Genomic DNA, 24,515 nt, shown 5'->3' on the forward strand with positions numbered 1-24,515 from the left:
AAAGAGATACTATCGTTCATCTTCCTTTAAAAAACAAAGAAGGGAATAACACAAAACCACCTCCAAAAGTATCCAAACTCAGCGATACCCACTTATATGAGTTATATTTTAAGGAGGAGAATTTGTCTGTTCTATGCAGTATGTAGAATCAGTAGGTTTCTCCTATGTTATTTCTTATCCCTGTCTTTGTGTGGGTTGATAAACATGCCTGAATCTTAGGGGGAAAAAAAAAGAAAAGTTTTGTCTTAATTGGTAAGTGAACTGCAGTAGCTGTATCTAGCTTGAAGCAACCATTGGAATTGCAGATTTGTCTATCCATTTTGTTTCTAGGAACTGACAAATGTACAATTTGCAATCCTATGTAATTATGATCTGATTCTAGAGTACTGCAATCTCTACCAGTATCTAGAAATATAAAATTTGAGCATAAATTTTCAGTAGAGGATGTGCAGGGATTAGTGGCACAACCTTAATGAGAATTACACTGCTTAATTCCTTGGATATTATGCTGGTATTGTGTCCTTTATCTATTTTGGGAGGTCGTATTATACTGAAAATCTGTAGCAGTACATGAACAGCAAAGGATACTTGTGGCTTTGCATGAGAGCTGTCCATCAGTTTATGGAACATGGTACCACATTTACTTAGCCACTGGCTCATGGTGAAGGAAAAAAATGAATGCTTAACTCAAGTAAAAACAGTTTAAAAACGAGTAGATTGGATAAATGCTGAAATCTTTTTGATCTAACTCCTTTGGATATTTTGTTACAGTCACAAATGACAGCTGCTTGCCAGTTTGAGAAAAACAAATACTTAGAGTTGACACAGCTTTTAAATCTAATTATCTTTATTTCAAAGACAAAGTTACTCTTTTTGTATGTAATGTATTTGTGCAAATCTTAGGAGGTTTCAAAACAACAATAAAAAGTATCTTAGTGTCTTTTTATTGTTTGTTATTTTTTTTAGTCCTCCTACTCTTTGATGGCACCAGTGAATATTTGACAAGTGGTTTAGAAAGCAAAGATAAAAATGAATGATTTTTTTATCAGCCTTTTATTCTGGTGCTCAACACTCAGTGTGCTGTAATCTTTTATTGTGCAAATACTTAGCCACTTGAGCAGGTCTGGATGGCAGATTTTATGTCCAGCATTAATAAGTTATGTTAGTTCAGGATCAGAACCCTAAAAATGAGGTGGTGTGCATATATCAGGCCCTGTTTTCAGTCAGATTCAAGTGCAGTGAAAATGATGTTCCAGAGTCTGAAATGTCTTGCCTGAGGGACTGACTTTGCTCTCAAAGAGACAGACAGTGTTTTAAAGCCCAGAACAATAATTAGAAAAAGGTAGTTGCAGATAGAAATATGAATTAGTTGGGTCATGATCATTAGTTCTTACTTTTTCAGTAATTTGATAACTGTGTCAGCTGTAAGCTGCATGCTGCAGAGGAGATTTTCAGCTGGAAATCCAAAGCCTTTTAGGGACACAGATTCCACGTTCTCTGTAGCTGTGAGTCTGCATGCTGTCTTGACTCCCCTGCCACAACCTTTCTCATAATTCTCAATTCTTGCTGGCAGCACAGATTTTTGCATGTTGTATACATCTCATGGAGCAAAATTTTGTGTCCTGAAAGGAATTGCTGTATTGATTAATTGCCCAACACTGAAAGAATCCAGCATCTGAGTCGTACCAGTTAATGATGATAATTTTCCAGACTGTATTAAAAGAAAGTAGTAGTTTTCCAGTTTTTAAAATATATATATACACATATATCTATGCATATAAACTTAAATATATGCATCACTTTTCTGAAGTTATCACACTTCTCAATAATTAAATGCTTTAAAAATATTTTTCCATTTATACAACACTGTAGCAAGGCATTTCACTTAGCTTCACAATGACATGTTGAGAGAATAATCCTGAGAAATTATTAGACTAAGTGATAATTTCACTGGAGGCAGTTAAGGAGAACCAGATGAAGATGATTGTCAGATTTAACAGAAATGGTCACAGAGTAGTCAAGAAATAATATAGTTGGGATTCTGATGATTCATAATGTATGTTGAACTAAAAATATTGCAATAACAAATACCTGACGTGTTTTAAATTTGACTAATTTATTTGAAATACTTAAAGCTGATATGCTAAACTAGGTGCATAAATTCAAATTGGTGAGCATGGTTAATGTTTATGAAAAACAAAGATGATCGAATTTGATGCAACATACATATCTTAGTATGCTACCAAAAAGTACTGTTATTTGATGTAACAGAACTTATAAATCTACTGAGTGCATTTTGCTATTAAAAGGGCTATATTTTCTTCAATTTGAAACAGAAAAAAAGCATGTCAGCATGTTTGGGGGTTAAATAAAGTATAGCCAGAATATATAAATATGGGTAGAATGGGACAAGTTAGTTTTTTTCCCCAAAGTGTGTCAAAAAGTACTATTAATTCCTTTTCCTATTACAGACTATGACCTGTGATTCTGTATAGTATTATCCCATGTTATGTTTTCCCCCTCCTGTTTATTTTCTCTCTACAGTAATTTTTGCTAGAGAAAGTAATCTCCCTTGGCTGGGAGTTACATACAGATGTGGAGGAAAACATTTAATGTAACAAAAGGAAAGAAAAGCTGAAATGCATTCCAATAATGTTGGAAGGAGCCTTTAAAGGACACATTGGAAAACAGAGCTAGAAAATTGGCTTTCACTGTACACAAACAAGGTGGGTTCACAGCTGCAGCAAACTCTCTTACTGTGTTGTAAAGTTTTTTTCTGCTGCTTCTTAGGTCTTGGGAGTACATTCCATTTACCACACTTGGTTGCACACAAAAGCAAAGGAAAGAGATTAGCTTAGTTTTGAAATGGAGAACAATGCTCTTCAGGTTGTTTACTCACAGAATCATCTTCACACAGGGAGCTGATAAATTGGAAGATTAAATATGTAACTTGTTTTGAAATTATCTTTGAATGCTGTAGGCATCACCAGGATTGAATACCTATGTCCCACTAAAAAAAGAAGGGGTGGCAGGGGGAGGAAAATCACCATCCCAGCCTTGCTGTTACTATGGTTTTCCAAGATTTATTAAAATTTGAGAAAGAGTTTCTGTGCAGGCACTGTGTATGCACACTGTGAAAACAATCCTCTGTCTTCAGGAGGTTATAATTAAAAACCCCAGCCTGGAGGGATTTATGCATATGCATCTTTTTATGCAACGTGAAGTTAGTGGCAACATTGTCATGGGATGGAATTCATGGTTTTGGGGGTTCAGGGCCCTGGTGTAAAGATCAGGCTGCATGGAATACCTAATCTGCATAGAGTGCTGTTAGAAATAATGACATAGTTTTCATTGTAGGGAACAAAATAGAGGCCAAATGGTGTTTGCTGCTTTTGACGGCCATCAACATCTTGCCAGTCTTGAAATCTGTATTGTGTACTTAGGCACCAGGATCTGGCAAACTCATTTTCCTCTGAAAATCCTGTCCAGGATTGTCAGTATTTGCTACTAGTATAGAAGGTAATACAGAGAAAGAACTCAAACCAAAATGAAAACTCTGCTTTCCTCAGATCCAGCAAAAAAAGTACTAGGTTGGATTATAAAGATAGTATGTGTGGGGGGGAAAAGTGACAAAATATTTTGTTTCACGGTTAGTATTTATCATGAAATGACATGTCTTCCCTTAGAAACTGTGTTCCATAGAAACTCTAAAACCACCTGTAAAAAGGAAAAGGGAGCTTGGCTGTTTCAATTCACTAGCATCTATCAGAATTACAATTCCTACTGTATTTTTATTCAATTTTGCTTGGTAGAGCAGCAAAGGTAAACTAGTCTCTTTCACCTTCACAATTTCAATAAACTGATAACTTAATTTTACTATTCCTTTTAAAATCCAGTAAATACAACTCCATTTTTTTCCAGCCCTGTCCTAAACACGTACACAGGCAGTGGGATCTGTTAATACTTTGCTGCATTAGTGAATTACCTCAAATATAATCCACTTCAGCAGCAGCATGTTTGATCTACGTATTCATGGCTGTGTTTGCAGTCCTACTGCAGGGAGAAACCTCACTGAACACCTGCAGCAGCCACCCTATTGTTGGCACCAGTGTTTTGTTTGTTAAACACTTCACGATTATGCTATTATTTTAAAGGCCAGCATTGTTTCTAGGTTAATTACTGTACCTGTGAGGCTTCATTCTTGCTTCACAGAGGTGTTTCCAAGAGGAGTTAAGACTTGTTTGTTGCTCTCATTTTACAGGTGTCTTGGAAGGCTGTGCTGTTTGATGTAAAATAGGCCCAGTAGCTGCCAACTGGACAAACCCATGTTTCATAGAACAGGTATAGGACAGGGAGGGAAAGGAGCCAGCAGTCATCCTGTGCAGCTTTTCTCTTCATCACAGTGGCTCACAGTGTTTTCCACATCTAAAAGGCAGAGGTCTATTCCAGGTGACACTTTTCACCCGGTCAGCAGTAATGGAATGGGAGAATCATTGTGGTCCAGGCAGGGAACTCTTTGTTTTGCAGTGTATGTATGTGTAAGTGCAGTCTCCTTATCCAGGCAATACTTTTCCCTAGTTTCTGCTAATTTAATGTACTGTTTGTTGTGGTTGGATGCTTTGTACACTAAGGGGATTGGTTTGTTTGTGCATACATTGTGCTGCTTTAACAGCTGAGATTGGCTGGGTTTTGGTACTGAGAGAGAAACCTGGCTGCTAGGGCTGGATCTTTCCAGTGGCTGGCAGCGATGTGTTTTCGATAAAGGCACTTCCTGAAAGTCATGTCATTTGTCATCTGGATCCATCTGCATTGCAGGTGGTGTGTCTCCAGGTCACGGCGGGGTTTTATCCGTCCCAATTTGCTCCTATTCAGGTACTTCTCGTCAAACTACTTTAAATACAATTTTAGCATAGATCACCCAAAGGCTATTGTGTTTTACTGCTCCATCATTCACGTTTATTAAATTCACCTCTCTCCTTTGGAACACAGATTCTTTCTCTGACATTGTGTTCAGAGTTTGTGTTTGTTGAGGGGGGGCGAGAAATAACCCAGCTCTTCCAGTTGGGGATATTTTCATTACCTGCATTTTACTGCCATATGCTATCTTGTTCAGTTCTGTGTAATTGCAGAGAATGAATCTGTACAAATATTAGTTCAACTGATCTTTCCAGCGCAGCAGTGGCAGCTCTGTAGTTCAGTTATTTAAAACATGCAATGTGCTGTGGGGAATAGTTTTGGTTTTCATCTCACTAGATCTTTTCCTGGCTTCTTATCATCCTCACTGAAAGCTGTCAGCCTAGGCATTTCAGATCCTAAACTGTAGTTTCTTCTTCCCTATGACTACAGTTTTGTCCTGATTTAGCTCAAAGCTGGGTCTCGTTACTTCAAAGCGTATCTGAAGTATCTACAGAGCTCCTGTTGTTCCCTTCAGCACTGGGAATCTCTTGGGTTATTTGCTCAACAGTGGTCAATGTTTGTTTTTACATATCCTGTAATAATACGCTTCTAACAATATGTCTTACCTGACTCTGTTGGGTTTTTCAAAAACATAGTCTAAGTAAAACATTTAAAAAATTTGATTTCTACAATTGCTCTTGGTTTCATACTCCCCTAAAGTCATAACAATTGGAGATCTATTTTGATGAACTGTTCTAATTAAAACAGACCAAAATGCTGTTACGGAATCATAAAATGGTTTGGGTTGGAAGAGACCTTAAAGATCATCTTGTTCTAACTCCCCTGTCATGGGCAGGGACAGCTTCTACTATCCCAGGTTGCTCAGAGCCCCCTCCAACCTGGCCTTGAACACAGCCAGGGATGGGGCATCCACAACTTCTCTGGGCAACCTCTGCCAGTGCCTCACCACGCTCACAGTATAAATGTTTTTCTTAATATCCAATCTAAATTGACTCTGTCTCGGTTTGAAGCCATTCCCCCTTGTCCTGTTACTACATGCCCGTGTAAGATGTCCCTCTCCATTGTTCTTGTAGGCTTCCTTCAGGCACTGGAATGCCACAACAAGGTGTCCCCTGAACCTTCTCCAGGTTGAACAACTCCAGCTCTCTCAGCCTTTCCTTATAGGAGGGTGCTTCATTTCTCTGGTCCTCTTTTTGTCCTTCAGCTGTCTGGACTTGCTCCAGCAGGTCCACATGCCTCTTATGTTTATTGTGGGCCCCACACCTGGAGACAGGTGGGGTCTCAGGAGTGCTGAATAGAGTGGGAGAATCACTTCCCTCACCCTGCTTTAGATGCAGCCCAGGACACATTTGGCTTTCTGGGATGAGAGCTTATGTGGCTGGGTCCTGTTGAGCTTCCCATCAACCATGACCCCTGAGTCCTTCTCCTCAGGGCTGCCCAATCCCTTCTCCTCCCAGCCTGTGCTTGTGCCCTGACCTAGCTGCAGGACCTTGCACTTGCCCTTGTTTAAGTTCATGAGGTTCACACAACCCCACCTCTCCGGCCTGTCAGGGTCCTCGGGGTGGCATCCCTTCCCTCCAGTGTGTCACCACATCTTGCAGCTTGGTGTTGGCACATTTGCTGAGGGTGTCCTTGATCCCACTGTCCATGTCAGCAACAGCTGCACTGGTCCCATTACCAACCCTTGGGAATGCCACTCCTGACTGGTCTCCACTTGGATACTGAACCACTGACCATGACACTTTCAGTGTGACCATCAAGCCAGTTCCTTATCCATCCACTGGGGACTCCATCTGGTAAATCCATGCCACTGCAGTTTGGGGACAAGGATGTTGTGCAAGACTGTCAAATGTTCTGCAAAAGTTCGGGTAGATGATGTCTGTGTCAGTGCTTAGCCCTGTCATAGCAGGCCACCAGGTATTTCAGGCATGATCTGCCCTTACTGTCACCACGTTTGCTGTCACCAGTCATCTCCTCATTTTCCATGTGCCTGAGTTCCATAGGAGCTTCCCTGGACTGCCACATCATCTCAAGTATGATGTGTAGTGGCTTAGCTACTCCTGCCAGTTCCCTCTGGACCCACAGATGCATCTCATCAGGTGCCATGGACTCCTGCACCTCCAGGTGCCTTGGATGGTCTCAAACCTGGCTTTCTGCTATGGAGAGCTGTGCTTCATTCTCCTGGTCCATGCCTTTCCCTTCTGCACTCAGGCTGTGTGACTGGAGCACTTGCTAGTGGAGTCTGAGTCAAAAAAGTCATTGAGTGCCTCCATGTCCTGGGCAACCTGGTCTTCATTTCCCTCTGGGCAGGGCACATATTTCCCCTAGTCTCCTTTACTCAGCAATTACAGAAACTTGTGCTGTTTTCCTTGACATCTCTGGCCAGATTTAATTCTGTCAGGGCTTTAGCTTTCCCAGCCCAATCTCTGGCAATTGTGTGGCCATGCTGAGGATTTGGCTGGAGTTAATCTTAACAATTATCTATGTGAAATTGAGAAAAAAAAAAATTATGGATGTCTTCCTGTTGTTACATTTGTGTGTCACAGATCTTAATGTACAAAGCACATTTAGCTAAACCTTACTGGAGGAAATAGTACCAATAACCTTTCAGAAAGGTCTCATTAATTTGCTGATTTTTAAACTAGTTTGCCATCCAGGATTTGAGAAGAAAATAAAGCATTTGGTTCTGTAATTATTTGTGCAACTACAAATGCAGTCTGCTATCAACCATCTGCACTGTGGGCATTACTTTCAGTGCCATTTGGATCATCAGCACAGTGTGTGATCCTCTGCATCTTCTGTTTTGTGGCTGGCTTGGTGCTGGTACTTCTCATACAAACATTTGTTTCATGTTTCTGCCTTTTCCCCCATCCTTTTGCTTTATTATTTTCAGTGTTTTTAGGGTCTTCTGCACAGGCAGAAGTGGTGTTGCTGTATTCCTGGACTGGCATGCTTTTATTTATTATGTGAGATTAACAATGAAATACTTGATTCCTCTGAAGCTTTGCATAAAGAAATGCGATTTCCATTTCTGCAGGAGTTCCTGGTGTCTGTACTTTCCTGGTCAGCTCAGTGGTGACCTAAAAGGGTAGGTTATTGCCCTCTCTGCCCTCTGAACATGGCATGGGAGAAATCCAAGAGCTGCTGTTGCTGCTCTTTGCAGTAGAAGGGCAAAATAATACTCCATGTCCTTGGGTTGTTCCTCAATATCCAGATGTCTGCTTGCTTGGGTGGCCCAGGAAAGCAGTCACTCATTTTACTGTAAAGAGAGTAGCTGCAGGTTTCACTCTAAATCAGGTGACTGAGCAGCTGCTTTAGGGTCAGAAAGCCTTGATGATTCCTAGCATGAGGGGAGCCCTTGCAGTCTTTCAGAGTGCTGTGTCTCATTTATAAGTCTTTGATTAGCCTGTGTGCCTGATTCAATGATGTTCTCCCAAGTGGCTTCTGCTGTGCTCAGAATATGGCATTTGTGGGGCAGCAGACCTTGCTCTATGTGGGGATTTGCAGGTTAGGGTTAGGTTAGTTGGCATTTCTGCCGACTTCACTGCTTAGGAATTGGTTGAATTTCACTTGTTTGAAGAACCTAGATGAGTGCCATCCCCCTGAGCATGACTTCAGCCTGCAGCTCCCTAACCCTGTTAATGGGCTTTTACAGGAGCATTTCATCAGTGCTGCAGGAAAGCTCGTTCTTAAGGACTTAACAGTGACATTATCCAGAGCAGTTGGGCTTTATGGAACTACAGAGACTTTACAGAGATTACAGAGAAGTGTAATTGGGTGAATATGACAGATGGTATCCAGTCAGCCAAGTGCTATCTCTTTACAGGAATTTTATTTTGTGTGTTTTTGGAGACTGTAATGTTCAAATGGCACATTACACCCATTCTTGTTCTTTTGAGTCTGTTGTGCTCTTAAAGATCCTGTAACCTGTTTGTCTTGACATAGCAACATAGCAGCTTTCTTCACAGTAGGAGTGAATGGAAAAGATCTGAGTGATCTTGAAGATTAGTCTGGTATGGTGTATTTTTTTTTTTCTTTCTATCTGGTTTGATCATCCATTGTTTTTGAACTGCAGCTCACAATATGAGAGAAGAAACTCAAGATAAAAATACCACCTCTAATTTTCCATTTGCTTCTGGTTGAGTGTTCTAAATGGGAGGAACAATTTCTTACCCAATTTATAATGTGAACTATTTGTTTCAGGAATTTTCTCTGCTTATGTATATTCATTTTGCTTGTGCAAAGGTCCCTGATTTCACATAGAGCTTTTGGGTGCACTTCTTAAGCAGTGTGTTACAGTTTAGTGGTAGTATGAGTCTGCTTGTTGGACCAGCTGTACTTTGTGGTGCAGTTAGTGCTGGGCTGTGGAGATGTGCTAGGTGAAATTTTGGACCTTTGTCCTGGTAAAAAAGTTATTTTAATGAAAAATGTTCCTTTATAAACCAGTGTCAGGAAGGAACAAAAGCACTGCCTTGTTTGTCAGGCAGAAACAATAGAGCTGCTTTACTGTGGCAGACTTTTTCTTTTAAAAAAACCCTTAAGTAAGATCAGTGACTACATGCATCTTGGATATTCTAATTAGAAACATTTCTTCTTAATTGTTTTTTTTTTCTTGCAATGGCTTCTTGAAATACAAACAGTTTGCATTTTCAGAGAGCAGAGGCGAAGCATTTGCTGTGAAAAGTGTTATTTGAATTAAGTCTTTTCAAATTTTACTTTAACTGAAATCACCCCATGTGGAGTTACAGTAAAATCTAGCAAGATGTTGACTTACAGAATCTTCTGCCTTCATCTCAGCAGTAAAGTGTAGAGCTTTCTGTGATCATGAAGTTTCATCCTTAAAACCTGATTGGTCTGGGGTTTCTCTCCAAAGGTTTTTTAAGGAATAGAGATTATAAAAAGCTTCAAATACTAAAATTCTTTCATATGTTTTCATGTTTGTTATGACATGCAGCACTTTAGTAAGTCTACCTTACTATAAATTGAATTTAGTGTTGAAACTGTTTCTGCAAAATAGATTTTATGTCTTAAAAGGGTGGTATGAAAAGTAATACTTTGACTAAAATGTGATTTTACTTTTAATGTTTTTCTCTTTAAAAAATGAGAGTTGAGATGTTTGAATCAAATGCTGTTGAAATTGAATTTTGAAATAATTGAAATTTGAAAAGAATGCTGTCTAAAGCTAATACTTAAGTCTCTGTGGGCCTTGGTCCAGGCAACTGCTATGAATCTTTACAATAGGTAGCTATAGGCTTGGCTTCTTAAACCCAGCACTAGTAAATTCTAATAGGCTGATTGGTCAAGTTCTGTATAGAGGGATTGTTTTTCCCTGCATCTGCAAGGAAATATATACAAGCTCTGATTTGCCAGCTTGGTTTGGACTAGACTATTACCGTAGAGCTGAAGGGTTACAATATTATGTATAGTGTAAAATTGCTTTTTGTTTTAAGTGGGTCAGAGCCATAGCCAAGATGCCAGGCAGATGCATGATCCTTGATCAAATAGGCATAAAAATGAATCTTACAGGATCTTCAGGATACTTCAGTGTGCTGAGCAGATTGCTAATATGCATGCATGCTCTTCAATAATTCAATTTTCATGAATTATAAAGTTATATTTCTTTATTAAATCTGACTGAGTTTCATGCTGCTCCTGGGATTTTCTAGCATCACATCAAACATGTGGGCAGAATTGTTCTAACAGCCTCTCTCTCTGAGATGGTTTCCTGCTGTCTTTGAGTCACAGTTTTTCTGCTGTACTGGGCCTTTAGTTCCTGACCACCCCAGTTATTTGGACCAGAGTGCAACAAAAAAACTGGGCAGGACAGACTGAGTCCTCACCACATGCACAACCCTTCCAGAGGGATGAGCAATTGATTCCTGCTCTTTTGAAAGACAGGAAGGGCAATGGCTGTGCTTCTGCTTGCACACTTTTGCGCTTTCCAAAGAAATAAAAGGCAGAAATCCAGCTCTTGGGTTTCAGCTCTTGGACCCTGGAGCATCTGACAGAGTGCAAGGACTGCCAGATGCTGTGGTGAGATATCTGCTAAATCTTTCTGCAAGGACTCACTGAAGTGTGAGTAAAGGGTCAGTGGCACTTGCACTCTGCATCTCAGAGTCCTCTGCAGATGTTTTTCAAGGCAGCAAGAGCAAGGGCCTGATGGAATTGCTATGGAAACAGAGCTTATATTATTTATTTATTTACTTATTTATGCATGCTTGTATTTAAACCCTGACTTTCTTTAATGGCATATCTTGGAAGCCACCCAGTTTCAGGAGACTTTGTCTGCTGGAAATGGGGGAATGGGAAAAATTGGCTGCTGGTCAGCAACTCCAAGGTCCAGTAGTTCTGCAGAAAACACTGACAAAGTGCAGTCTGAAACTGGAGTGCTCTGTTGGTGTGGCAGAAGAATATGTAACCCAAATTGACCCCTTTTTTGTATTTGGAGTTGAAGAAGTGTTATTAGACATCAAGAAAGGGCAGAATTGCAGCTTTCCACTGATACTGGAACTGAGTCACATTTAAAATAGGTAGAATTGGTGGTAATAAGGCCTTTTTAAACATTATCCTGTGAAGGATTCAGAAGAGTGGTGTGTCTGACTGGTGGAGGCAAGGCATTCTGATACCAGTGCAGCACCCTGGAGGGAGAGGAGATGGGTGAAGCAACCATATTCTACTGAATCTTGGTGTCAGTGAAGAGTGCTGGAATTCAGTTTTATTTGTTGAGTGTTAAATGCAAGGCTTGTCATTAATGCATGCCTAAAAAAGGGTTGTGGAAAACTGCTCAGAACTTTATAAAATAAGGAGTGGAATAATGAAGGAGCTGGAAGCTGCAGATGGCATTGTCATCTGGTTTTCCAGGCATGCTGCTCTCTGTCTCAGCTTTGATTGCATATATTCTGAAGCTTTAAAAAAAAGTGTTGCAGTAAGAAGGGCAATGTAGAGAGGTGTTGTAGCATTGCAACATCTATAGTTTTTTTGGTAGAGTTTTGTTGTTTGGTTTTTTTGTTGTTTTGGGTTTTTTTAGTCCTCTGGTGTATCTGATAGTTGCTTTGCATACCTGGAATGCTGAATGCAAATCACACCATTCTCTAGCTGGAGTTTGCTGTTTGGTGTTATTTAAACTGCCATGTTTACCATGCTACAGTTGGGCATTAAGAAACATAAAGGAGCTGTGCCTGAACCTGAATTTGCCTTGTTGTGGCTTCCCACCCAGGCACAGGACATTTTCCTGCCCCCTTGTTCTGTGCAGTGTGCCAGGACATGGATGCTAGGATGGTGTCTGCATTGCTGCCTCTGCAGTTCTTCGGGTCTCTATTAGCATCATTACATGGTTTTGGCTTTTTTTCAAGCATTGTCTGAAATGAGGAGGATTTGTTCAGGCCATTGAGCCTGAAACTTTACACTTAGGCATCTTTTACTCAATTGTTTGGCCAAAAACCTCCACTGGGGTAGTTATACTTTCTGGCAGTGCAGCTAATACTGCAGCACTTGTAGGAAACACTTCTGCAAACCTGATATTGTATACCATGGAGGAATGTGTGTCTCCCTTTTATAACTTCTGTAATTTATAAAATGAAGAATGCTTGCTGTAAAGCAGAACATTTTTATGAGGGTGAGGGTTTTTTTCTCTAATCTCTTTTGTGGACTATGGGTAATGCATTAGTTCTACAAGAGATGGTAATTTCATACCTGAAGTACTTGAACAGCACAGTTGCAATCAGCGTTTTGTAGCATATAACCTAAGAAAAATTGTCAAAGGTATAGGTCTTTGATAATGCTGGCATTGGAAAGGTGGCATTCTGCATGCCTTTATTAGCTGTTCTGTCTAACTGTACTACAATGTTACTGTCTTCTAAAGACTGTGAATTAATACACGAAATTCACATTTTTTATGCAATTTCCATTGCAATTCTGTTGATTTGGATGTAGGTCAGAATCCAGGTTTGTTTATCCTGGATCTTTTATTGGCTCCTTTTGATTGCTAGGAGTGATATAAGAGAAGGGGCTAACATTATATAAAAGTGTATTGTAGGAGAAAATGAATTTTCCTTGTAAGGGACCATTGTTTTTGTTGTATAGCACAATTTTCCTTTTAGATGACGTGTTATTGTTTAAAAGATTCAATTATGTATGATCAATATTTAACTATATTGCTCTTACAATAGAGACCTTTGTTCTCCAGAAAAATAAAGCCTAGTCAGTAGCTTGATAAAGTACTTTGCAAAAATAGCTTTTTGATTTCAATGCCAGTCTTTAATTAACGAAAATGATTGAATGCACAGGAGCTAATCTCCCAACAAGCAAGAGATAGCAGAGAGACATATGGGCAGTGACCAATGCTGTTTGTCTTGCCTCCCTCTAAACCTTGAAGTGTGTGGCAATAAGTGTGACTTCTCAGGTATTCAGGAATAAATGATGGTTTTTAGTGTGCAAATAATTAGGTGGTTAATTTTCCTACCATAATTTTAAGTACTGCTGAGTTGCTAAGCAGTTCACTTACACTCCTCCCTTTTTCTAGGCTTTACCATGCAAATTTTCAATTTCAGTGCAGTATACATTGATGTTTTGCATTAGAAGAGAGTGGAAAAGAAACCAAGCTGTAGACAGTGGATTTTGCATTTCTTTTTGAGCTGCCTGATTATACATTTTTGTTGAAGTTTGTGTGAGCCAGAGTTTTTCAATTTTTCATGTACTGCATTTAAATCCTCTGAAGCCAAGTTTTTCTGTTAGGGCAGGCAAACTTCCATGGAACATAAGTGGGAGTTTTGTATGGATAACTCCTGTGAGAGTTTGCTCCACTGGGTGCTGTTAGGTGTTGTTTGGAGTGCTAAATTTGTTCCAGTTATGTACTCTTTGTCTTTGCAGTGTTCTGGATGATGAGGGGAGCAGCCTGCGTCAGCAGAAGCTTGACAGACAGGTAAGATTTTGGAGGAGGACCTTCTTGCTCCCTAAAGTCTGAATCCTGGAGTAATGAAAACACTGATAATTGATAGAAAATTGCATCCTCTGATTGGGGGATGTGGAGGTGGAATTTAACTCACAAGTCTGACTTCATTAAAATTTGTCTTCTGACTGTGGTTTGAGTGATTCCCTTTGCCTTGGACTTGTTTTAAGCTGATGTGCAATGTATTTGTTACCCCACTGATGGAGCAGCCACACCAGCCAGCAGAGGTTAACCACAAAGTTTTTATTCAGTGGATTTAGCTCTTGTGGCTATAACCTTGTGGCACTGTGTGCTATGTTGCCTGTTTTCTGACTGCATTCCTTCATGACTTGGACAAGGGAGCCAGAACCCCATGCATGAAATCTGAGGGAATTGTGTCATCAGGTTTTAATGGGAGTTGAGGTTTCTGCTTTTACTTGGATTTCTGTGGTCCTCTTCTCAAAAAAGTTGTCATTTTTATAGTTAAACTTCATGAGTTTAATTTTATCCTTTTCTATTGCCACTATTTCACCAGCTTGCATGTCTACCAGTGTCTCATTTTCAAATTCAAGTGCTATTTATGCCATAATCCTGTACTTAATTCTGATTATGTTGGAGTTATGTTGAGGTGTTAACATAACTTAGAGAGCTGAAAGAGCTCACTCTCCATTTTTATTCCTCAGTTTTATTGCATCTCCTTTTTGGAAGCTAAAATATCACTGTACAGAAGCAAGGAAATGGTAAGGTAATAGATAAGTAAAATTAACAGTTCAGTTCTCTGAGGTTGTGGAAAAGAACTCAAATAAGGTCCCTATGGTGCCACTGGATGCCAAAGGTTTCAGTTTTCAGCAGGTTTAGCTGAGAAATTTAAGTGTTTAATTAAAGTTCATCTATTATAGCTGTTAAATTAGGCTTGTGTCCAGTATTATCACTCGATTCTAGTTTGCAATTACGTGCTTTTAATTTACAGAAACTGAAATTGGCGTCTCTGCCTCATGCCCTTGCTTACCCTCCCATTGCTTCACAGCCAGTATTCTCACACTGTTGTTTTCCCAAGGGTTATTTCCAAGCAATCTCTGACAGCTGGTGGGCTGCTCAGAAAGATGTATTTTAATTATTTGCTGTTTTCTGCAGAAGGTGTTTCAGCAGTGGGTTGGTTGTGGTTTTTTGGAAAGATTTCCAGTAACCCAACATCCCAATCTCCCGCCTGCCAGCTGCCATAAAGCTGGGGAAGGTGCAAACCTGGCCATTGTTTTCCATCATAGGTTGCTGCTGTTTGGAGTCCAGTAAGAGATGCTTTTGTCTGTGTTTTCTGCAGAGAGCACTGCTGGAACAGAAGCAGAAAAAGAAGCGCCAGGAGCCACTGATGGTTCAGTCCAACGTGGACAGCCGGACGAGGACGCGCAGGACAAAGCATTCGGAGGAGCAGGCGCCGCTGGTCGAGTCCTATCTCAACAGCAACAGCAGCACCATCTATCATGGTACAGAATGTCAGGTTGTTTGTTTTCTGTAAAAGAGCCAGGCAGCTGTTAGTTGCTATAAAATTGTTTATTGTAAAGGCACATCAGTCTCGAAAGGCAAAGAGTCACAAGCATTAAAATCCACGCTAAAGGTTTTCAGTGTAGAGTTTTAAATACAAGTAAAGTCCCAGTTAGAAGTAGAAGCTGCTTCTGTCAATGTTGCTGTGGCAGCTCCTGTCTTCTTCTGGGTAAGGATGATGGTGGTGAGGAGAAAAGAAAAGCAAGAGTGCAAGAGCAAATCTCTCCCCAGTGCATAGATTCTTATACACAAATTACCTAATAATCTGAAAACACAAACCTGAACTATTTCTTCTTAACCTATGAGAATTCTAGTTTCTTATCATGCCAGGTTACATATAACCTACACATATGGTCTATCTTGTTCTATCTAACAAATGTAAGCAACATTCTTACTATAATTTTATTATGGTTAAAACTATGTTCTTGGAACCTACAGGGAAATTTGTTTTCATCACTAGTATCTAGGACTATGTTTTTCAACCTTCACTAGAATTTGCTCTTCTACATGGATGTCTAAGATCTTTACTCTTTAAAGCACTTGAAAAACATATTCTTACTTATTTAAACTTACTTGCTTATTCTAAAACTTAAACTTACACCTCTACTTCATGTATGAGTGGCTTAATATACTTCAAACCACACAAAGGTTTTACTTCAATCCCTGCACTCTAATCTCTCTGAAGGATTCAGAGAGGCCTCTGATTTACAGACTCCAATAGCCTCTGGCTGTCATGGTACAGAATGTCACCTCTGGCAGCAGTATTTGCTGAGAGTCCTAGAGTGGTGCTCATTTTGTGCTGGTCATGAGAACAAAAGGCTATTATTGACACCTTAATGAAGGGATGGGACAACTGTCGTGTTAAAAATGATTTATTACTCAGATATAAATCAGCCTCAAAGGCCCTGAGATTTTAGAGGAGTAGCTCAAAGTAGTCACAAGTTTCTTTGTTACAAGGCAATATATAACATTCTAATCCAATGGAAAGTTGCCACAAAGTTAATTTTGTTTTTCTAACCTGCCTCCTTAATTCTGATATACTTTTATCCTATGGGCTACTACTACACATATACACATATTTTTCCATTATAGCATCTAAACTCTTAGCTTACTCTATGCAATTGCATTTCTGCACTGTAAAACCTTTCTCCATCTTACCCAATATAGTTTCTTACTTAATTAAGGCATATTTTACTTATAACTATAGAAATATAAGTTTATAATTTTTCTGCTTAATGTCTGTGTGCTTTTATTTTTACATCAATCCAAGCTTCTTCCAAGGCTGCTAATCAAGCCCTTCAGTATCTGTGAAAGTTTCTATTTTTCCATTTCCTACAAAAGGCTCTCGTTTTGTGTATTTTGGTAAATTATTTTGTGTTTGGGGATAAAAAACCATCAGAACTTGCAATTGTAGCCTAAGAGGAGGAAGCAAAGTAACTAGCTACCATTTCAGTGCTGACCTGGGAAAGAGACAGCTTGTCCCTTCTGCCATGATTATTAAAGTGTCTTCAGCCTTGGTTCCTGCTAAGTAAAGCTGATGGGTTCCACTCTGAACATTCCTCTGCATGTAATTTTGCTTAAGCCTGACATTGGTAATGATAAATTTGATACCTATTAACCTATTAACTAAGTTCAGCTAGGACTGAATATTGTAATTTCAAAGATACTGTGTTTCTGCAAAGTCCAATGAAACAGATAGAGAAGAACATTTCAAACTTGTGTGATGTCTCCACTTTCTTATTAAACATTACAGGATCCAGTAGGGACAGAGTCACTTCAGGTGTCACACCCACAGGGGAAAAAAATTATAATGCCATTTCTTTTCAAAGACCTTAATAATCAGAAATAAATCCTAAGGAAATTAAGTATTATTTAGTTCTCATATGGCCCTTGCTTTTTGACACTCTAAAGGTAGTATGGGCATACTTTTCCTCAGGATTTCCTAAGGGGCAGCTTGGGTAATCCTTGTCCAAAATTTGACTCTTATAGATACCACTCCAGGTTGATAACACCTCCAGGATATATATAGAGCAGTAATTTTCCAGTTTTCTTGTTTTGCAGATCATTAAGTTGAATGTAATTATAAGGGATTCATAAGCCTCAGTACCAAAAGGCTTGCTTCCCTGATTATTGATGAGTTTGTGGGACAGGACCTGAAATATACTGATATTTATTGGGAATGCAGTTGGCAGCTTTTTATTTGGGAGTGGTGTTAGGTGGCAGGTTTTGGGGTTTACACATTAAATTTTCAGATGCCTTTGTGAATCTAACTCTTAAAAAAAAAAGATCAACCAGTATCCTACTCTTATGCAAACAGAAACTTAACCCAGCATTCAGTTCAAATTTCTGTCAATTTTGCTCCATGTGCTGTACTTTTTGTCTCTCTGTTGTTTTATTTTCACTTGGTGGTCTTATTTTTCCACAAGAACAAGGTGAGTATTTAGTGGACTAACAAATTCTGCTCTGGGAAGTGCAGGTTTCAGAGTCTTTCCTCCTGGTTAGCAATAGATGAAAATTTTTGTCTGATTACAGCGACAGAATTTACTGTTAGAATTTGGAAATTGCATTGTTTAAATGTTGAGGTTTTGGTAATAATGGGCCTTTGAAATCTTGTTTCTGCAAGCAAGTAGGATACCATAAGTGGTTTCTGATGCAGAGTTTTTTTTTCAACTTAGTACTGTTTTAAAATTTTTTTCCTGATAAATATTAAAAATAGTAATGTTTCTCTTTACACTCTGTTTCTCAGGGTCTGGGATGGAATTTTTAAAGATAAAACTGAATTTCTTTCCAGTCTAAACCAAAAAATTTGATTTAGCACTAACATTTACTTTGTTTATTTTTTTAATCAGACAAAAGTAGAAATTCTCTCTTTTTCTTCTTATATTCAAGAGTTTATCAAAGGTACAGAGCAGTTCTAAGACATAATATCTTATAGCAGAGAGATGGTGCTGTTTACTAAATGCTCTATGTCAGTTGATCAAGGTTTTAAATTTTAAAAAGCAGAGAAAAAGACATTATCATCCCATAATTGGTAACAAATTTCATGTATCCACTAACTGAGTTAAATTTTACACCAGTTTGCATCAGAGTGGACTTTCTCACTATAAGTGAGATTAACTGTGCTGTTAAGGTAAGAGTGACCCTTCCTGTCATGTTATACCACACCATTCACTGGAATACTTAGGATTTATTCTCCTTAAATCAATTTGTTCTAAATTTGTCTCTCAAACCCTTTCAATGTTTCACAAGGTTTCAGAGAAGCAAAGAAATACAATGCTTCTCATATTCAACATGACATTTGTTAATCCCTTGGGGCAGCTCTCCTTGTAATAAACCATGCAGTTTGCAAGAGCCAGCTTAGAAGAATTTAATTACCTAACAGGGTGTTTTATTGCCTTGTAAAATCCTTTGTTAGGCACATTGCTTTTGAAAATATTACAAGAACTCTAGAAGTGTCCTTTTTTGGTGTGGCCTTCTCTGGGAATGTGCTTAATGTCTTCAGCTCCCCAGTTTGCACGGTAGGTTTTGGGGTTTGATGACCATTGGCATTGAGCTTCAGGGCTGGGTTTTTTTTCTTCCCCCCTTCAATGAAAACATTTGTATGTGGCAGTGTGGGATGCATGAGACAGCTGGGCTGTTTCTAAAGAACTATTCTGCTCTTTTCCGTTCATTTGTTGCTGTTATGGGCGCGCTGGTTCCGAGTTAAGAATGACTCTTTGATGGGAGTTGATGCTCTGCTGAATGAGCTACACTGCTTGGATGGGCATGTTTGTGAAATCAATTCCTGTGCTGGCAAATGCTACAGAAAGAACACTTCTTTCCACCTATCATCCTGCTCCACTCTCCCTTTTAGCTTGTACTAATTCTGTGTAGCACAAAAGTGCTTGTTGATTCCAACAAATAATTGGATGCCTGTGTGGAGATATGTCTATGGTACTTTGAGCAAAGTAGGTCAGAGATAACATCTCAGCAATTCTCACTCAGATGTTGGGCTTTCTGTGCTGGGAAATTCTCCTTCATACACTGCCATTGCTTATTCTGATGCCATAATCTGTGCTGCAATGGTTCCCTCATGGGCAACTCTACTGTGCAGTGAAAACTCATTTAATTCCAGAATAATCATCAGAGCTTGGAGTAGAAAGTCAGTCATTCTTGTTCTGGAATAGAACATAGGCCTGATGAGCTACCTGTGGGTAGATAAAGTAGAACACCATATTTGGCTAGTTAAGCTAATTGTGTATTGCCAGAAACGCTGTAATTTTTTTTCTTAGATGACTTCAAGGCAGAGAAATGACACATTGGTGGGACAAAATGGCATTTATGTTCCCTGCCAAGTGTTGCTAGCAATTCCTCTGGGTGCCATGAGACTTTTAAGGAGATGAGTGCCCTTCCAGTGAGGAAGTGGCTCTGCAGAATCCACCATACACAAGTCTCCACACAGAACATTTCTTCTCATTTGTGCCTGCATTTCACCTACAGATAAAATTCTTCAGATACTGTAGCTTGTAGATGACTTGCATGTAGTGTATATTTTAAAAACCCTTTTGTTGTTGACATAAAGCCTAGTTAACTAATAAAAACAAAAGTTATGTGTGGGAGGCTGAAAAGACCAACTTGAGATAAAAACAGTCTGATCTATAAAGAGTTAATTTGAGCTGGAGTCCCAGCCAGTGGTAGCACAATCGTCAGCATCTGTAGGTCAGGTAGAATTAGGCTCTACATTTATCTACCTGCCATTCCAAGGAATAGGTGTCCTTCCACTGACTTCCATGATGTTGTTCCATGGCTCTAGTTGGTACTATTTACAGTAAAGCCTCTTTCTCACAGTACCAAACACAGCTCAATTGATATTTCATCATTATAAACAGCCACGTAAGAACCAATAACAACTTTTTGTATTGCTATTAAATTTAAATTCTATATAAAAGACAACAAAGGCATTCATTCACTGTCTTTTCTTCATGTGTTCTGGTTTATTTTCAATTCAGTGTCCTTCATAAGGACATATTGCCACCTGTTTTTTGTAAGTTTCTTTAAGATTTTACTTGCCCTTCTGTAATATGTCACAGTTACACCTGCTTGCTTGTTTTCATGTATTTCTACTCAACTTATTTTGTAAAGTTTGTTGAAAACCTGAACAAACATTTTAGCCTGATTTGACCTTGCAGAATTCTGCTACAAATACAGTTCTTTTCAATCTGGATTGCAAATGCTGAGCATTCCTGGAGCCAAATAGCATGCAGAGATACACTAATTACTGCAACAATTTAATTACATTATTTAATTACATTTAATGCAAATGCTGAAAGCCCATTTTTACAGAGATTTTACTTCTGTGAAAATGGTGAATTTCCATTGGGGAGTGATTTTTCTTTTCACAGCACTGAGGAAGGCAGAGATTTGAATGAGTGCCAGATATGCTTTCATTAATATTGCCATACTTTGTTGCAGCTGTGGCTTTTTTTTATGAGACTTGAAATTAAAAATGTTTTCAATTAAATACTCCCAGAGTAATTTTCATTGCAACTTCCAATTTAGCGATTTAGATTAACCATGTGCAAAAGGCAGAATGACTTTTTTACTTTTCTCCTTTGACATTTGGCAGCACATCTAGATGTAATGGTTGTGTGGTGTGTTAAACAGACCTCTGATGACAATTCATGGCTTTTTCATGTTAAATTTGATGTGTCATTCTGCTATTTGATGAGAGAGTTTTGTGATGAATATCCGAAGCTGTCTGCTTTAAAAGGTGACATTCATTTAAAAAATCATATATTTGCCTGTTCATCAGAAGAGTGTTTCTCCATCCCTGTTTTCCACTGACCTTGGAATGAGTAGGTATTAGTTTATTTTTTGAAGATAGCAGGGAATGTTCTTTGCAAAGGGCTGTTAATACTGAGAAATCAGGCAGCACTCCAAACATCATGTGGGCAAAATACTTGACTTCCAATAAGCATATATTCTGAAATCTTTATTTCAGCTGCCGTTTCTTCACCTTAATCTTTAAAGCATCTTTTTGATTTGTCAGCAGTCCTTACTGCCCCAGTGCACGTCCAAAATAAACAAACTAACCCAGCAGCCGGGAGCAGAGGGCAGTGGGTAGCAAGTGATTCACAGGGCTGTTTGTGGTTCTTGGTACTGAGTGATTTGAGAGGAAAGTTCAGAGGAAATGGCTTGAGAAACTCCATTCTCTTTCCTTTAATGTCCCACTTAAAGTGTATTTACTTTCGGGTGCCATTTCATATTTAGCTGTTCCCTGTGCTGGGCAGTATCTCAGGTGCCAGGATTGAGGGTGTCCCCAGTATAGGAGATGCTCTGCAAGGCACAGTCCCACCCCAAAGGCTGCAAGCACGGCAGGCAGAGCTGCCAAGAGCATTCCCTGCAGTCCCAGACATGGCAAGGGATGACCCAAGGCCCTCCAGGGTGGGAAGGAGATGCTGCAGTGCCAGGCTGATCCCAGGGACAGGCTGGGAAGCAGCACCTGCAGCACAGCCCTGGGCTCAGCTGGAAGGAAGCCCAGGGGCAGGTTGGGGGTGGAACCCCCCAGGGAGGCTCATCAGGGCAATTAGAGCCTAGTCGTGCCCTCAAGGCTCCAGCATCACAAAGTAATTATGTAATTTATCGCTGCCTTTAATCTTCCTGGCATGGGTTTTTCATAGGTCGTTGTAGCTTTCCTTATTAGTTTTCTCCTTTCCCAAAATCTAGCTCATTGCTATCAACTCTCCATTTCACATGCTTCCTTTGCTTTCCCTCTCCCCAGGATTAGGCAGCAGGTATGTGGGGGTTAAGAGGAATATTTTATTTAATTCCTTCCCTTGTTCTCTCTGAGAAGCTCTTAGACCAATGAGCTTTTAATAATGTCCTGAAACAGCACCAAGTTCCCAGGTACATTGATTCCCTTTTTTTGAGCATTAAAAAACCCATCCTGTTTCACTTCTGAATATTTTCAGATTTGCAGCATCAGCCTGGTCATCACATCACTATTGAAGGCATAAACTGCCAGTAGCCTTTAGGGAATTTATTGGCAATAAGGTTTTGGGAATCTGGAATCTGACTAAGTTACTCGCTGGAGGAGTAATGCCTTTGAATAGCAGCATTTTTAAGCAGGAATCAAATCTTTTCATGTGATTAAACAGTAACCAACACACCAAAGTCCTTGTCCTAATTCAGGTCCTTGTATTTAACTATTTGTGTGGTCTGTGAAAAACTAAAAAAAAAAATATTTACTTGAGCTGTAAAATATCATGGGTTTGCCCATCTTCAGAATATTTCTGATAGACTCCAGCGTCTTTTAAATGATTGTAGAAATACCAGACCAGTTCAGAATCTAAGTTGATTAAATAAACTAATAAGGAACAGCAGCCCAAATAAGCAGCAAGATTGACTAAGGCTAGAACTTCACAAACAAAGGCAACAAGCCATTCTTACAGTGAAGCACAAGGGCATCTCAGGCAACAATAAGAAAAGGACAGCCAATTCACATTGATTTGTTAAGGTACACCCTGCCTGAACTGTAGTTGATCTTTCTTTGCATGGTACTCATTCTGGATTTCACTTTTATTATTGAGAGGATGTTGGTAAATAGAATGAATGTTTGCCTTATACTTGCCTCACATACCTCATTGTCTGGTTCAGCCTCTTTCTACTTAAAGTGTTTTCCAGACAGGCTACACAATTTTAGAATTGTTTTTTTCTTTTTGTGATTTTTCATTTACTTCATTCTTCATATAATGTACTGATCAAAAGCACCTTTTTTTAGCACATGGCATTTTTATGTGATAGAGATGGGTAAGTTATGATTCACAGTTTTTTTTTTTCTTCCTCTAAGATCATAAGAGTGTGCACCACTCATATTAAGAAATATGGTCATACAAATGGCAAAAAGAAATCTGCATTTTCATTCATGCTACTTTGAAACTTATTTCCTGTTTGAACTTCTCATCATGAAGGCCAGATGGAAAGGCATACTTCACATTTTCATTCACTCATATAAATATATGTGGGTAATTTACAGAATTGAAAAACAACTTGATTTGTCTGCCTCATAGTTTACTCACATGGTTACAAACTGCATCCTTTTATTTGACTCACATTGTAGCTTTGTCCCTGTAGCCTGGAGTGCTGTCCATCACAGAACTGGTTCATGGAGAGGTTTCTTTTTTTCCCTTTTCTGAGTTAGGCCATTAGTGGTGCAAGGTAAAGCTGGGACACTGCCCTTGTCTGCCTTGGCACAGCCCTTCCACCCTCACTGTAGTATGTTAACAGACTGTTCTTTTCTTTTCAACTCAGATCCTGAACTAATATTACAATTTCTGCTCCTTTCTTTCTCCCAAAAATCATTTTTTTAAATACTCTATTGAGTTCAGTAGTCAGCATTGATTTAATGAACATGGATGAATAATACTGAAATTGAAGTCATGGAGTTTTATTTGTAAGTTTGGCATTTATCTCAAAGCTACTTTTTACAATTTGTTCAAACTAAAATGAAATACCAGGTCTAAGCATCCAGTGGATTTTTCTGTTTGGAATGCTGACTCACTACAGCACTTGTTCCTCCAGTTTTTTCTTGTCTGAATGCAAATTCTAATGCAAACAAATAATTCTTATGGAAAAGGAAAATCTCTGGGTTTTTTAAGTGAAGATTTTAATAATCTGGAGTGGGGCATATGAAATATCAGGATAGATTTTCTAATCTAGTCTCCTGCTGTTTAAGACAATGTCTTAGTGGGGAATTTTAAAGCTGCCTGAATGGGTAGTTGTACTGAAATTAATGCATTTTTGAGTGACAGTCTTTGAAATTTCATCCCCATATAGCTCTGGTGCTGCCTATCATTGTTTTTAACTTTTTGATGTCCAGTGGAGGTCATAATCATATTGTTGTATCAGTGAATATTATTTAGGGAGCCAGTTTATCTCATTTTCCTTATTCAGGCTTTCTTGCAGGGAGCTGTGAATTGTTTTATGGGGCTGTCTAGAGCCCGTGGAAAATGCAGGCTAGAGTTAACCTCAAGGTTTCCATCCTGCTGAGAAGGGCAATTCTTGTCAGCCTGTTAGATAATGATCCAAAGATGCAGTAGAGGGCAGAGGGGAAGACATTTGATCCCCTGACAACGTGGCTGGGGATAAACACTGC

At 39.2% G+C, this 24,515-nt stretch overlaps 1 protein-coding gene across 8 annotated transcripts in view; it reads left to right on the top strand.

Annotated features, from left to right (window-relative positions):
* Nucleotides 1-24,515, top strand: part of TUB (TUB bipartite transcription factor) — a 141,932-nt gene that overhangs the window by 81,643 nt on the left and 35,774 nt on the right. For all 8 annotated transcript variants that reach the window (XM_033062457.2, XM_033062455.1, XM_033062458.1 and 5 more), the window contains exons 2-3: nucleotides 13,786-13,837; nucleotides 15,162-15,324. In XM_033062457.2, coding sequence (XP_032918348.1) covers nucleotides 13,786-13,837; nucleotides 15,162-15,324 — 215 coding nt within the window. The remainder of the gene's footprint in view (nucleotides 1-13,785; nucleotides 13,838-15,161; nucleotides 15,325-24,515) is intronic.

Source organism: Catharus ustulatus, chromosome 6, assembly GCF_009819885.2.
Source record: "Catharus ustulatus isolate bCatUst1 chromosome 6, bCatUst1.pri.v2, whole genome shotgun sequence".
In the NCBI taxonomy this organism is placed as follows: domain Eukaryota; kingdom Metazoa; phylum Chordata; class Aves; order Passeriformes; family Turdidae; genus Catharus; species Catharus ustulatus.